The sequence below is a fragment of the Geotrypetes seraphini genome, chromosome 5 (assembly GCF_902459505.1).
Source record: "Geotrypetes seraphini chromosome 5, aGeoSer1.1, whole genome shotgun sequence".
Taxonomy (NCBI): domain Eukaryota; kingdom Metazoa; phylum Chordata; class Amphibia; order Gymnophiona; family Dermophiidae; genus Geotrypetes; species Geotrypetes seraphini.
Window position 1 is genome coordinate 143,157,633 of NC_047088.1, and position 16,064 is coordinate 143,173,696.

Below are 16,064 nucleotides of genomic sequence, written 5' to 3' on the forward strand. Positions count from 1 at the left end.
ACCAGTACCTCAAGATGTTTTGTTGATTGTTAGCACACAGCTGGTGATATAAGGGCTCATTAATCAATTTATGCATACAATTCTATATAAGATCCAGGAAAAGATCTCTGGAACCTAAGTAGATGAGTTTGAGAGAACTGGGACATTTGTAGGAAAATGAATCCTTGCTTCTTATTTTTTTCTTCCCTTTCTTTCACTAGATTTCGATATGTCAGGAGCTGTCCAACATTGAAGTGATTACATTAAGGTAAAATATTCAGAAATTTCTAATGGCATAGAAATATTCAGATAACTAAGTGATAACAACTGATGGGGGGGCACACTTGCATGAATATAAATTATAATTTCAAATTTTATTTACATTATATTTTACTTTAGTAACAGGTCATTTCTTATGGGTCCAGTTAGTTTAGTTTGCATTTTGAATATAAGAGTCTTAGGGCTCCTTTTACTAAGGTACACTAGCATTTTTAGCGCACACAGGAAATTACCGCAGGCTATGTTTCTAGAACAAATGCCATCTCAATGCTGGCATTAAGGTCTAGCATGTGCGGCAATATAGCGCTACTCTGTGCATTAAAGCCCTAACGCAGCTTAGTAAAAGGAGCCCTTAGTGATGTTAGGAAGGGACAGAAGGTGCTGGTTAGCAAAAAGGGAGATATTGGGGAGAGGGGATTCCTGAAGAAGGAAATAGAGAAAGTATCTCAAATGCTGGAGGGACTAGGGAGCAAATACGGGAAAAACAATGAGGAAGGGGGAAGAAAAAATAGAGATCTTTGGATCAGGAGAGAGAGGGACTATTCTCTCTGATTCTCATTCACACACCATAGCACCTCCAATCCTTTTCTACTCTCCTGTGCCCCTTATGATCTCCTTGTGCTTATCTGCATTACTTCAGTACTCATTCCAGTTATCCTCTCTAACCTGCAATATTTCTAATCACCAGAATAAGAACATAAGAATTGCCGCTGCTGGGTCAGACCAGTGGTCCATCGTGCCCAGCAGTCCACTCACGCGGTGGCCCGTAGGTCAAAGACCAGTGCCCTGACTGAGTCTAGCCTTACCTGCATACTTTCCGGTTCAGCAAGTACTTGTCTAACTTTGTCTTGATTCCCTGGAGAGTGTTTTCCCCTATAACAGCCTCTGGAAGAGCGTTACAGTTTTCCACCACTCTCTGGGTGAAGAAGAACTTCCTTAGGTTTGTACGGAATCTATCCCCTTTCAACTTTAGAGAGTGCCCTCTCGTTCTCCCTACCTAAGAGAGGGTAAACAACCTGTCTTTATCTATTAAGTCTATTCCCTTCATTATCTTGAATGTTTCAATCAAGTCCCCTCTCAGGCTCCTCTTTTCAAGGGAGAAGAGGCCCAGTTTCTCTAACCTTTCACTGTACGGCAACTCCTCCAGCCACTTAACCATTTTAGTCACTCTTCTCTGGACCCTTTCGAGTAGTACCGTGTCCTTAATTAAGTATGGCAACCAGTGCTGGACGCAGTATTCCAGGTGGGGGCGTACCATGACCAGTACAGCGGCTTGATAACCTTCTCTGATCTGTTTGTGATCTTCTTAATCATTCCTAGCATTCTGTTTGCCCTTTTTGCTGCTGCCGCACATTGCATGGACAGCTTCATTGACTTGTCGACCAGTACTCCCAAGTCTCTTTCCTGGGGGGGGTCTCTCCGAGTACTGCACCGGGCATCCTGTATTCGTGTATAAGATTCTTGTTACCGACATGCATCACCTTACACTTATCCACGTTAAACCTCATTTGCCATGTCGCAGCCCATTTCTCAAGCGTGTTTATGTCACGTTGCAGGTCTTCGCAATCCTTCTGTGTCTTCACTATGAATAGCTTCGTATCGTCTGCAAATTTAATCACCTCGCTCGTCGTTCCAATTTCCAGGTCATTTATAAATATTTTGAAGAGCACAGGTCCAAGCACCAAACCTTGCTGCACACCACTCGTGACGCTTTTCCAGTCCGAGTATTGTCCATTTACCCCCCACTCTCTGTTTCCTATCCACCAACCAGTTTTTAATTCAAGTGAGTATTTCACCTTTGATTCCATGGCTCGCAATTTTTCGAAGCAGTTGTTCATGTGTAGTGTGACCATATGGCTCCAGAAAAAAGGGGACGGATTGAGACATCCGGGTTTTACTTCCATTGAAAGCAATGGAAGTAAGGAGAACAGATTGAGACATCTTGGTAGCTTTCAATGGAAGTAAAACCCGGATGTCTCAATCCGTCCCCTTTTTTCTGGAGCCATATGGTCACACTATTCATGTGGGACCTTGTCGAACGCCTTCTGAAAATCCAGGTATACAATGTTGACCGGGTCACCCTTGTCTATCTGCCTGTTTACTCCCTCGAAGAAGTGCAGCAAGTTCGTCAAGCAAGATCTTCCTTTACTGAAGCCGTGCTGGCTGGTCCTTATCAGATTGTGTCTGTCAAGGTGGTCTCTACCTCTATCAGTGCCTCTACCTCTATCAGCTGCCATTGCTCGAGCGCACGGCTGAATCACCTCAGAACCAAACTTACCCTCCTCAGTTTGCCGACTTTGGTTCTTTTATTCCAGCCTGCACTCGCAGTAAAAGACAACCTATGTGCACATAACTTTAAAACTGTTGCTACTTAATTCGGATTCAGTACTACCTGATTCATTGCTAATTTAACTATTAATTTAATTGCTAATTTAACTGTGGCTATCGAATCTGACTTAGGGATATCTGATTTACTGCTATTTAACTAATTTAACTTAACTTAACTGTTGTTACTGAATCTTATCTAGTGCCATCTGATTCACTGCTAATCAATTATCCTAGAAACTGGAAGCAACAGAAACACCAAATAGCCATTAGGACAAGTAGGAGTCAGTTTAATCTTCAAGCATGCATCTCCTACAGATTCTACTAAGCTATCTAATCTATATATATAAAATCGGAGGTATGTATGTGTGTATGTATGTGTCGCGATCACGCAAAAACCGCTTGACCGATTTGAACGAAACTTGGTATGCAGATCCCTCACTACCTGGGATGATATGTTCTGGGGGTATTGCGGCCCACCTGCACACGTGGGCGTAGCTACAAACATAAAATCAGATTTCACCCATTCATGTCAATGGAAAAAATGTAAAAAACTGCCATTCTCACAGTAATCAAAAATGGCTTGACCGATTTGAACGAAACTTGGTATGCAGATCCCTCACTACCTGGGGTGATATGTTCTGGGGGTCTCGCGGCCCACCTGCACACGTGAGCGCAGCTACAAACAGAAAATCATATTTCACCCATTCATGTCAATTGAAAAAATGTAAAAAGCTGCCATTCTCACTGTAATTCAAAAACGGCTTGACCGATTTGAACGAAACTTTGTATGCAGGTCCCTCACTACCTGGGCTGATATGTTCTGGGGGTCTCGCGGCCCACCTGCACACGTGGGCGGAGCTACAAACAGAAAATCAGATTTCACCCATTCATGTCAATAGAAAAAATGTAAAAAGCTGCCATTCTCACAGTAATTCCAACTACCTGGGGTGATATGTTCTGGGGGTCTCGCGGCCCACCTGCACACGTGGGCGGAGCTACAAACAGAACATCAGATTTCACCCATTCATGTCAATAGAAAAAATGTAAAAAGCTGCCATTCTCACAGTATTTCAAAACCGGCTTGACCGATTTGAACGAACCTTGGTATGCAGATCCCTCACTACCTGGGGTGATATGTTCTGGGGGTCTCGCGGCCCACCTGCACACGTGGGCGGAGCTACAAACATAAAATCAGATTTCACTCATTCATGTCAATGGAAAAAATGTAAAAAGCTGCCATTCTCACAGTAATTCCAACTACCTGGGGTGATATGTTCTGGGGGTCTCGCGGCCCACCTGCACACATGGGCAGAGCTACAAACAGAACATCAGATTTCACCCATTCATGTCAATAGGAAAAAAGTAAAAAGCTGCCATTCTCACAGTAATTAAAAAACGGCTTGACCGATTTGAACGAAACTCGGTATGCAGATCTCTCACTACCTGGGGTGATATGTTCTGGGGGTCTCGTGGCCCACCTGCACACATGGGCGGAGCTACAAACAGAAAATCAGATTTCACCCATTCATGTCAATGGAAAAAATGTAAACAGCTGCCATTCTCACAGTAAATCAAAAACTGCTTGACTGATTTGAACGAAACTTGGTATGCAGATCCCTCACTACCTGGGGTGATATGTTCTGGGGGTCTCTCGGCCCACAACTCTATGTTGCTTGCTCAAGGGTGGGTTCACCCAACAATTTATATGTTCTTGCTCCTGGAGGTGACACTAAAAATGTTGTTTATAATCACATTTTGCGTTAGTTGTATTGTATTCATTTTGTCAAATATTTCACATTATAATTTGAATATTGTACTTTTTATTAAGCTGTAAAACAATAATTTCATTCACCACTATAAAGTATCTTTATTTGAATCCATTTACAGTGTTATTGCTATAATTAAATACCCGTGCAACGCCGGGGCATCAGCTAGTATTCAATAACATTAAGGATGTTAAGTCACTCTATCCACAGCTACACTCAGCCCATTAACCTGATCTACCCATCAGGCTTATAATTAACCATCAGGAAGACAGAGCAAACCATATCAAGGTAATCTCAAGCAACGGAAGACATCAACGTACCCCAAAAAATAAAAGGATAAGGGAAGTAAAACCTATCAGAACCACTACGTCCACCAAACCTATCACATCTACTTCCGTTCCCTGTGCATATCTTAACACCAGATCTGTTAGGAACAAAGCATTTTTAATTAAAGATTGGATCATCAACAAGCAAATAGCCTGTCTTTTCCTAATGGAAACGTGGCTACTGTCTGAAGATGACTCAATAATAAATGATCTTCTACCAGATAATTTTAAAATTCACATGCTAAATCGTGATGGAAGAAGAGGGGGAGGATTAGCAATTGTTGCCAAGGAAGGATTTGTAGTTGAACTATTGGATTCCAAAATGATCAACCAATTAGAAATATTAGCCTGTAAAATTAGCAATAAGGAACTTGAAGATTCCCTTTCTTGTATATTATTCTATGTTCCGCTGAAAAGCTGGCCAAAAGCTAGAGATGACTTCTGCGAATTTGTCCTACATAACTCAATCACTTCATCACATAATCTAATTGTGGGAGACATAAACTTACATATAGATGAAATAGACAATCTAGAAGTGAAAGACTTTAAAAACTTTCTTTCTTTACTCAATTACAATCTCCTTTCACCCACTCAAACACATGAAAAAGGCCATCATTTAGATGTGGTAGCAATGTCCATAAAGGAGATCATAAATCCTCCCATCTCTCTTACGGATGGTACTTGGTGTCACGATATCTGGTCTGACCATTTCACTTATTATTTCAATCTATTCTGGACTCAGCTAAAATCTAAGACACGCTCATAGACAAAAAGAGAACACCTCACAAGGGGCCATATCAACCCAGAGGAATATTGGTCACAATATGATCTACAAACGAAGATAGAAGAAGGAGTTGATTTCTATGATCACTGGATGAAAACTAGCCACATCCATTTTAGATAAAATTGCCCCTAAACGAAATAATAAAAGCTGCTCAAACAAATACAACAAATGGTTTGACATCTAACTCCTAACAATGAAACAATCAGTAAGACGATTAGAAAGAATTTGGAACAAAAACGGGAAAGCTGTCAGATCGGAACAACTGGAGATCCAACATAAAACTCTACAAACAACAGATAAAAGAAAAACGTAAAACATTTTACTCATCCATAATTAACTCATCAAACACTAGCTCAAAACACTAAAGAACTGTTCAACATAGTTAAGAATTTATTTGATTCCACACGCTACACTCAACCCATGCATAACATCAACTTACCCTCAGCAAATGATCTAGCACAACATTTCGATTCAAAAATTAAAAACCTAAGAAATAACTACTCGATAATTGCCAAATACGAACATCAATCAACTGATATACAAAGAAATGAAATACCAGCGGACATGATTTGGAGTTCCTTCCACAATTTAGAATGGAATAACTACATCAAGTTATATATCAAATACTCTAAATCATACTGTGTCCTGGACTCGTGTCCCCCAGAAATTATGAAAGCAACTCCATTAGACTTTAAACTGTCTCTATTGAATTACCTAACCAATAGCCTAAACAATGGAAAATTCCTCACTAATAATGGTCATACTATAATAACCCCAATTCCAAAAAATCATAAAGAATCACCATCAATAACCAACTAAAGACCAGTAGCATCCATCCCATTCATTGTAAAAATCATGGAAGGAATGGTACACACCCAACTGATAGAATATCTCGACCAATTCTCTCTCTTGCATGAAACTCAATCTGGTTTTAGGCCTCTGTTTAGCTCTGAGACAGTAATTGCGGCTATCCTGGACAATGTGCGCTACTTGTTTAGTAAGGGCCTCAACGCCCTAATCATGCAATTTGACATGAGCTCTGCCTTTGACTTGGTGGACCATGTGAAACTATTACCATGCTTAGACATAGTTGGAATCAGAGGAGAAGTATTAAACTGGTTTCGAGGTTTCCTTATATCACGCACCTACCAAGTCCGTTTTAATTATAATCTCTCTGATGCATGGAGCAATCCATCTGGCGTGCCACAGGGATCATCATTATCCCCACTGCTCTTCAATGTTTACATGGCCTCATTGGGTGCGTAATTGTCCCAACAGGGGATAAAACTATTTAGCTACGCTGATGACTTCACCATAATTATCCCATTTACTACCTCTGTCTTAGAAGTCACCCCCAAAGCAACAGAAGTACTAAATTGGATGGAGCAATGGATGACTGAATTCAGACTAAAGCTAAATTCAGAGAAAACAAAATTTTTTTTAGCATCGCCATGCCCACTTGACACTAAAGCATCATTGTGCATCAATAACCTTAGTTATCCTATTCAACCCACTATGAAGATATTGGGAGTAACACTGGACCAGAGCCTGACCATGAAAGACCAGGTAGACTCCCTGATTAGAAAGATCTTTCTCACCCTCTGGAAGCTTCGGTCCATCAGAGCTTACTTCGATGTCTCATCATTTAGAATTCTGGTACAATCCCTCATACTGAGTCAACTCGATTATTGTAACATCGCCTACTTGGCACTCTCCCAGAAGAACATGCGGCGATTGCAACTGGTACAAAATGTAGCGGTTAGGTTACTTTGTGGACTGAAGAAGTTTGATCACGTGACACCTTCCTATCGACTTCTGCACTGGCTGCCGATGGAGGGATGTGTGAAATTTAAGTTTGGTTGTTTTTGCTTCAAGGTACTTTACGGCTTAGCCCCCAAATATATAACAGACCTTTTCTCCTTCACAACCAACAGATTCAGGAGAACCTCACATCCGAACTTTGTTTCTCCATTGGTTAGAGGTTGTAAAAATAAAAGTCATCAACATCTTCTTCTCGTCAGTCTTCACAAGCGAGGACACATCCAATGTACCAGAACCCGAAGAGATCTTAAATGGAGACAAGAAGAAAAACTGTCGACAATAGAGGTAAGCCATGAGGATGTCCTCCAACAGATAGATAGATTGAAAAGTGACAAATTACCAGGCTCGGACGGAATCCACCCAAGGGTATTAAAAGAACTAAGAAACAAAATAGCAGAAATACGCCAACGAGTTTGCAACCTATCCTTGAAAACTGGGGAGATCCCGGAGGACTGGAAAATAGCAAATATTACACCTATCTTTAAAAAGGGATTGAGAGGTGACCTGGGGAACTAAATGCCGGTAAGCTTGACTTCAGTTCCGGGCAAGATGGTAGAAGCACTGATAAAAGACAGCATCTGTGAGCACATAGAAAAAAATGGTCTAATGAAAGCGAGCCAACATGGCTTCTGCAAAGGAAGATTGTGCCAAATGAACTTACTGCACTTCTTTGAAGGGATAAACAGCTAGATGGACAAAGGGGAACCCATAGACATCATTTTCTCGACTTCCAAAAAGCCTTTGACAAGGTACCTCATGAGCGGCTACTTAGGAAGCTGTGGAATCATGGGGTGGAAGGGGACGTATACAGATAGGTTAAACACTGGTTGGCAGGCAGAAAGCAAAGGGTTGGAGTGAAGGGCCACTACTCGGACTGGAGGAGGGTCACGAGCGGTGTTCCGCAGGGGTCGGTACTCGGACTGCTGCTGTTCAATGTATTTATTAATGACCTAGAAACAGGGACGAAGTGTGAAGTTATAAAATTTGCGGATGACACTAAACTCTGTAGCAGGGTTAGAACTGCAGAGGAATGTGAAGACCTACAAAGGGACCTGAACAAACTGGAGGAGTGGGCGAATAAATGGCAGATGAACTTCAATGTAGAGAAATGCAAGGTCATGCATATGGGGAAAAAGAACCCGATGTTCAGCTACAAAATGGGGGGGGATTAGTACAAGGGGAAAGTAACCTTGAAAAAGACTTGGGTGTGCTGGTGGATACAACAATGAAGTCAACGGCACAATGCGCAGCAGCCTCAAAGAAAGCAAACAGAATGTTGGGTATTATTAAGAAGGGTATTACAACCAGAACGAAGGAAGTCATCATGCTGCTGTATCGTGCAATGGTGCGCCCGCATCTGGAGTACTGTGTCCAATATTGGTCACCGTACCTTAAAAAGGACATGGCGATACTTGAGAGGGTTCAGAGAAGAGTAACAAGAATGATAAAAGGTATGGAAAACCTTTCATACGCAGATAGGTTAGAAAGGCTGGGGCTCTTCTCCCTGGAGAAGCAGAGACTCAGAGGAGACATGATAGAGACTTAAAAGATCATGAAGGGCATAGAGAAGGTGGAGAGGGACAGATTCTTCAGCCTATTGGGAACCACAAGAACAAGGGGGCACTCGGAGAAATTGAAAGGAGACAGGTTTAGAACCAATGCTAGGAAATTCTTTTTCACTCAGAGGGTGGTGGGCACCTGGAATGCGCTTCCGGAGGTTATGATAGGACAGAGTACATTACGGGGTTTCAAAGAAGGATTGGATAAATTCCTGAAGGATAAGGGGATTGAGGGATACAGATAGAGGTAGAGATAGGATTATGAAAGGGTATAGATAGAAGGATAAAGGGGATTGAAGGGTTTTAGACAAAGGATCACCTTACAGGTCATGGACCTGATGGGCTGCCGCAGGAGCAGACAGCTGGGCATGATGGACCTCTGGTCTGACCCAGCGGAGGCAACTTCTTATGTTCTTATCTTTTCTCACATCAAGCAGCATTATGGGGTAAAGACCTGGAACAACTGCTCGTGCCTACTACTTATAAGGAATTCAGGAAACGCCTAAAAACACATCTGTTCCTGAAGTACTTAGGTAACTGATCTATACAGTCTTAGTCCTCAACAAATGATCTTTAGAACTGTTATTCACTAACTCTGAACTTTGTTTATTCCACTCGATCTGTAATACCTTTTAATCATTGTAAACCGCATAGAACTTCACGGTCCTGCGGTATATAAACTGTTATTATTATTATTATTCCCGGTACCGAGGTCAGACTCACCAGTCTGTAGTTTCTCGGACCTCCCCTCAAACCTTTCTTGAAGATCGGCGTAACATTCGCCACTTTCCAGTCTTCCAGAATCCTTCCTGATTTGATCGACAGATTGGTTATTAGTTGATGCAGTTCAGCTATAACTCCTTTCAGTTCCTTGATTACCCTCGGATGGATGCCATCCGGTCCTGGGGATTTATCATTTTTAAGCCTATCAATTTGCCTGCATACCTCTTCTAGACTGACCGTGAACTCGTAGTCTCTTTTGGCCCCTCTCACCTTCTTTGATGTTGCTTGTGCTTTTTCCAGTTTTCATCCGTTTTTGACCTTTTCCATTCCTTAAACAAAGCCTTCTTGTCTCTGATTGCTGTTCTTTCACTGCTACAGTGAGCCACGCCGGTTCCTTGTTCTTTTTCCTCTTGGATCCTTTGTTGATATGCGGTATATATAGATTTTGCGCCTTGGTAACCGTGTCCTTAAAAAGGGACCATGCTTGCTCCAGCGTTTTTACAGTGCTTATCCTCTTCTTAATCTTCTTCCCCACCATGAGTCTCATCCCTTTGTAATTTCCTTTTCAGAAGTTCAGTGCTATGGCCATTATTCTGGATCGATGTTTCGCCCCCGTGTCCAGGTTGAAGCGGTTCCCAGCATCCCTTCTACTTCTACACCTTGCACTGGTCCTCGTAGTCCATTTAGAATTAAGTCCAGAATTGCATTTCCTCTTGTATTTTCCTTGACAAGTTGTTCCAGGAAGCAATCACCTACAGCTTCCAGAATCTTGGTCTCCCTACCGCAGCCGGAAGTGCCTAGGTTCAAGTCTATCCCCGGATAATTGAAGTCGCCCATGATAACTGCGTTGCCTCCCTTGCAGTTGTGTTTAATCTCGCCCGTCATTTCTCCATCCGTTTCTTCGGAATGCCCTGGGGGTCGGTAGTAGATGCCGATCTTCATTTCCGTTCCATTTGTTCCCGGAATTTTGGCCCATAGAGACTCTACCTTATTTTATGTTTCCGGCATGTTCTCTCCAGTAGACTCAATTTTCTCTTTGACGTATAGGACAATACCCCTACCTTTTTGACCCACTCTGTCTCTGCGGTAGTCCTGCCTCGTTCAGGAAAAAAAATTTTGATTTGATTTTCCTGCCCAATTGGGTGTTTTTTTCAAACATCCTGGTGGGTTTATTTTATAGCCTTTTCACCTCTTTAATAGCCCTTTGCCTTCTCCTAACCACACTGGTGCTGTAGTGTAAACAAAATAAACAAACAAAGACTTTTCCTCTCTCTGTTAAATCCTAGCTCACGTTTGCGGTCTAACACCAGCTGTGGCAGGATACACTTTTCAAATCTGACATATTGTAATCACAAAACAGAAAATAAAATTATTTTTCTACCTTTTGTTGTCTGGTCATTATTCAAATTTTGTTAGTCCCAGGCTCTGGTTGTCTTCTGATAACTTGCTTGCTTGCTTTCTTCTTTCTCTGTGCTAACCATCAATCTTCTATCTCTGTCCTTCCCTTTCATTTCCCTTCCCTGGAGGTCTGGCATCTTTCCTTTTTTTCGTCTCCATCCAAAGATCCACCTTTTCTCAAATACCCTTTCATCCAGCATCTCTCCCTCCTTCCCCACCACCCCAGGGTCCACCATCTCTCCCTTTCTGTTGCTTTCATCCCTAAATCCCATTGTCCACCATCTCTCCCTCTCTCTTTTTAGATCCATTATTTCTTCCCCCCAAAGTCCGGCATATGCACGTCTCTTTGAACCCCCCCCTTCCCTCCCTCCCTCCATGTACTTCTACACCAGGGCCCCCTCCCCCTAAAGGTCTGTCTTCCCCTGAAGGTCTGTCTTCATTCCAGACAGTGTAAAGGTTGAAAGCATAACCAGTTGATACATGTAACATGGGCAAACTTTACGGGAAGAAAAGACAAACATGTTGGAGAGGTACAGCAGAATTTTTATGAATCAGCAAAACATTCTTCAACTAGATGTAGTAATTAATAGGTAGCAGTAGTATAACTTACATACCATTTGTCAATCTAATTGATTTTGACAGGTGCCATGCCATACCCACTTTTGGGTTGCCAGCCAATCAGAATCAGGAATTTGCCCAAAACACTCCCTACCTTGTCCTTTTTGATGATATCATTGGATTCACAGTTGTGCCCAAACCTCACCCTTTTTGATGATATCATTGGAAATTGTACCATGATGTCGCCCAACATTCAATATATCCACTGTATAGTTATTGAAATTTTGTAACTTGCGAGTATCCTCGAAGACCTTAGTGACACCACTCAAGACACAAAGAACTTTCACGGTCTCAAAACTTTGTGTCCACTCGTTATTGGTCTTATTTCATATATCTACTTTTCTTCACTTAAGCAGACAGATCTGATCAATTTCTTTGACTGGGTGACCAGAGAATTGGATAGAGGGAGTGCACTAGATGTAGTGTATTTAGACTTTAGCAAAGCCTTTGACAGTGTTACATTACATTAGTGATTTCTATTCCGCCCTTACCTTGCTGTTCAAGGCGGATTACATATGAATTGTCAGGACATTTAGAAGAATATAAGGAGTGGTCTGGATATTTTCTAATTTGCTAAGGAATGAAGCGTATTTAAGGTGATGTTTTAGGTAGATCTAGGTGTGTTAGTTTGGCTTTATGTATTTTTTGAATAGTAGGGTTTTTGTTTCTTTTATGAAGGTTCCACACAGGCATCTAATAAATTGAGTGCCCTTGGGATGGGCCCCAAAGTGATGAATTGGGTCAGGTCAGGAATTGGTTGAATGAAAGCAGTGGCATACCTAGCATATGTGACACCCGGGGCCCATCATTTTTTGGCACACCCCCCTCCATCTGTACGAAAAACATGATTTTTAGTAACAAGCCACACGTCACACATGAGTACCTAGGAAAAGGCAGCATCTTACATATGCAATGAGCAGTACAACATCAATACACCCATTGTAAAACTAAACAAGCCAGACTAGTACAGATCAGTTCTAACAGAAAACCATGTCTTTCGAACACACAGAACACAGAAAATACCTTCACCTAGTATGGAATATGTCATCACAAACTAACTCCTTCCTCTTTTACAAAACTGTAGTGTGGATTTTAGCCACGGTGCTTACAGCTCTGACGCTCATAGAATTCTGAGCATCAGAGCTGCTACCACCCGGCTGGCGCTAAAAAATGCTCCACAGTTTTGTAAAAGTGGGGATAAAATAGAAATACATAGACAAAGGTTAAATTGAACCAGCAAGAAACTGGACTCTGCATACAATGCAACACCACAGAAACAGTGACACATGTCTCCTAAAGCAACAAATAAATAGAAAATTTTTGTTCTACCTTTGTCTTCTCTGGTTTCTGCTTTCCTCATCTTGTTACTCTCTTCCTTCCATCCACTGTCTGCCATCTCTCTTCCCCTATATGGCATCTTCTCTCCTTCTATGCCCCTTCCAGAAACTGAAGCTCTGATGTCTGTGGTCTTCTCCTTTCTTGAGGATGGTCTCATGAAGAGCCAGTTGTTAGTTCTTGAAAGGTGTATGTGACAAATCTATTGGGCTTTAGGGCTCAAGTGGTAAAGTGTCCTTGGCCTTCCATCCTGGTATTAGCAGAGATTTAAAGAGAGTGTAACTATTGCATCCTTCTGTGCGACAACCATTTCTAACATAATAGCTTAAGATTTTTGTACAGGCTTTAATTATAGCTCCATATGAACCCTTACAGGAGGCATCACTGATGGTTCTTACTGTAAAGACTGTTTTCCTGGTGTGTCTCTGCATACGGTGTTGTACGGCAAAGGTTTTGATGTTCCATATAAATCAGGAAGTTAGATCACCTGTGTTGCTTGCCACAGGTTAAAAAAAAAAAAAAAAAAGGACAAAGTTTTGCCATTGCTGGAGGTTAGGAGAGTTCTCCATTTCCTTGAGGTGATTGATTGTGTAGTTCACATAATTTTCTGGGCTAACCAGCCCTAGCCACCTGGGAAAACCATCCCCTAAGACTTGTATGGCTATTTCTTCTATGTACAGTGGATGTAGTAAACAGCCGCCGATCCCTTTGAAAGGGCATTACACCAGGAGTTTGTTGTCTTCATGGGCATTTCAGCCTGAGGAGATTTATAGGGCAGCTACATAGTCCACCTTACATACTTTTTATAGAGTGAACATGACAGTACAAATGAATGCTGCATTTGGGTCCTTGATGCTAGCAGTTTGCTCATCTGCCCCGCCCTAGACTTAGGGGACTGCTTTGGTACGTCCAAGTGATCAAGACTCATGTGCCTTTTGCAGCAGAAGGGAAGATTAGGCTCTTACCTTGATAATCTTCTTTCTGATATAAAGGCACATGAGTCTTGACGGCCCTCCCTATCAGCTTTCACTTTAGCCTACATCCTGTCTCAGACATTTATCTGGATTTCCAGATTCTTGTCTGAGCAACCAAGATAGTATGAAGATGCATGAAAGAAGATATTGAGCAAGTGTGAAGAATGATGCAATACCTCTCTATAGCAAGATGCTTGGGGAGAGACTGAGAGCTACATAAATGTTAGTGCCGATTGCACTCAGGTAGGTGGCTTGTTCGGTTCCACCTTGTCTACGCTATGTTTTCTCTGATTTAATTAATTATTCTTGTTGCAGAGCAGAAATATACTTGGTCGGGGAGTTCACTGTGCCCTCCTTATTATTTCTCCTCTTCTAGGGATTATCAACTGCTTGGGAACAAATTGAGGAGATGGGGCACTGCCCAGTGAGACAAGGAGGCAGAGCTGAAAAAGGAAGATGAAGCCTTTTGCAAAACTCATGGGTATAGGAGAATAACCCACTGATCAAGACTCTGGTACTTACTAGAGAATGACATGGGGACAAATTTTTCCCCGTCCCTGTGGGAACTCATTTTCCTGTTTCCGCGAGTTCTTTTCCTATCCCTGCCCCATTCCTGCAAGCTCTGTCCTCATCTGCACAAGCCTCAAATGCTTTAAAATCACAGATGTTCGAGGCTTGTGTGGTTAAGGCAAAGCTTACAGGAATGGGGCAGGGACAGTGACAAAACTCACGGGAAAATTGAGTTCCTGTGGGAACGGGGACAAATTTGTCCCCATGTCATTCTCTAGTTCTTACCCTGACAATCTGGTATAAAGACACATATCTTCCCTTTTGCTGCAGCTTTAGTATTAAGACTTCAATGTAAGTTTGTAAAAAGAAGAAAAATACCATTTTGTCACCCCTCTTTTACTAAGGTGCGCTAACCGATTAGTGCGCGCTAATTGAATTAGCGCACACTAAACACTAACGTGTCCATGGACTAACATGCATGCATTAGCGTTTAGTGCGCGCTATTCAGTTAGTGCACCTTAGTAAAAGAGGGCCTATGTGTGTACCTTTCAACTTGCTATACTAATTTTATTGCATCGTCTGGCATTATATTCCAGATCTTCCTAACTCTCTGAAAATACCCGCCCTTTTCTCTATCTTCACTAGTCATGACCACTGATCTCTTCTTGTAACAGACCAACCATAAATTCTTTTGTAATCCGCCTTGAACCGCAAGGTAATGGCTGAATAGAAATCTCAAATGTAATCTTAATTGTGCATTGAGTTAAAACAATTGTATTTGTTTTATCTGTGCCACTTACTAACATTTTGGAGTACCCCATAGTCCAGGGGTAGGGAACTCCTGTCTTCGAGAGCCTTATTCCAGTCGGGTTTTCAGGATTTCCCCAATGAATATGCATGAGATCTATTTATATGCACTGCTTTCAATGCATATTCATTGGGGAAATCCTGAAAACCCAATTGGAATACGGCTCTAGAGGACCGGAGTTCCCTACCCCTGCCTTAGTCTTTGAACTTTCCTTAAAGAAAACAAACAATTCAAGTTCCTGCCAGTCATTTTATAGACTTCTTATATCTCCCCTCAGTTGCCACTTTTCTAAGAGCCCTAGCTTTTTTTAACCTTTCTTCTTAGGGGAGCCATTCCATCTCCTTGTGTCATTTGACATACTCTCTTGTCTATTCCTGTTTTAGTTCTGGTATAGCTATTTTGAGATATAGAATTGCTCATAGTACTTAGAACAATGTAAAGGTATCACAATATTCTCTAATTTATTCCCATTGTCTTCTTTATAATTACTAAAATTCTATTTGATTTTTGCTGTTGGCTGCTAGATACTAAGGCAAGGATTTGATGTTTAGATCATTTTACTTGGTTGGCGACTTCTGTTATGAAAAATATCATTTTGTAATTATAGTTTGGATTATTCTTCCCAACTCCTTTCTCCTTCATTTTAAGGCTTCTTGAAGCCAAATGGAAATATGTATAGCATCTCAGTTATAGATAAACTCTTGCTTTAGTTCCTGAAAAGGAGATGAAAAGTTAGGAATACACTTCTGAAGAGAATGCAAATAGTTTTTTTAATTCACCATGGAAAGAATAGGCCAAGGAATTTCGTATAGGGGGGGATGGGGTTTAAAATATGTGTCATATAGCTGGTTCCTAT

At 41.6% G+C, this 16,064-nt stretch overlaps 1 protein-coding gene across 1 annotated transcript in view; it reads left to right on the plus strand.

Moving 5' to 3' along the window:
* Window positions 1–16,064, plus strand: part of CFAP410 (cilia and flagella associated protein 410) — an 80,873-nt gene that overhangs the window by 45,444 nt on the left and 19,365 nt on the right. Inside the window, exon 3 of the mRNA XM_033946577.1 lies at window positions 201–247. Within this exon, the coding sequence (XP_033802468.1) occupies window positions 201–247 (47 nt within the window). The remainder of the gene's footprint in view (window positions 1–200; window positions 248–16,064) is intronic.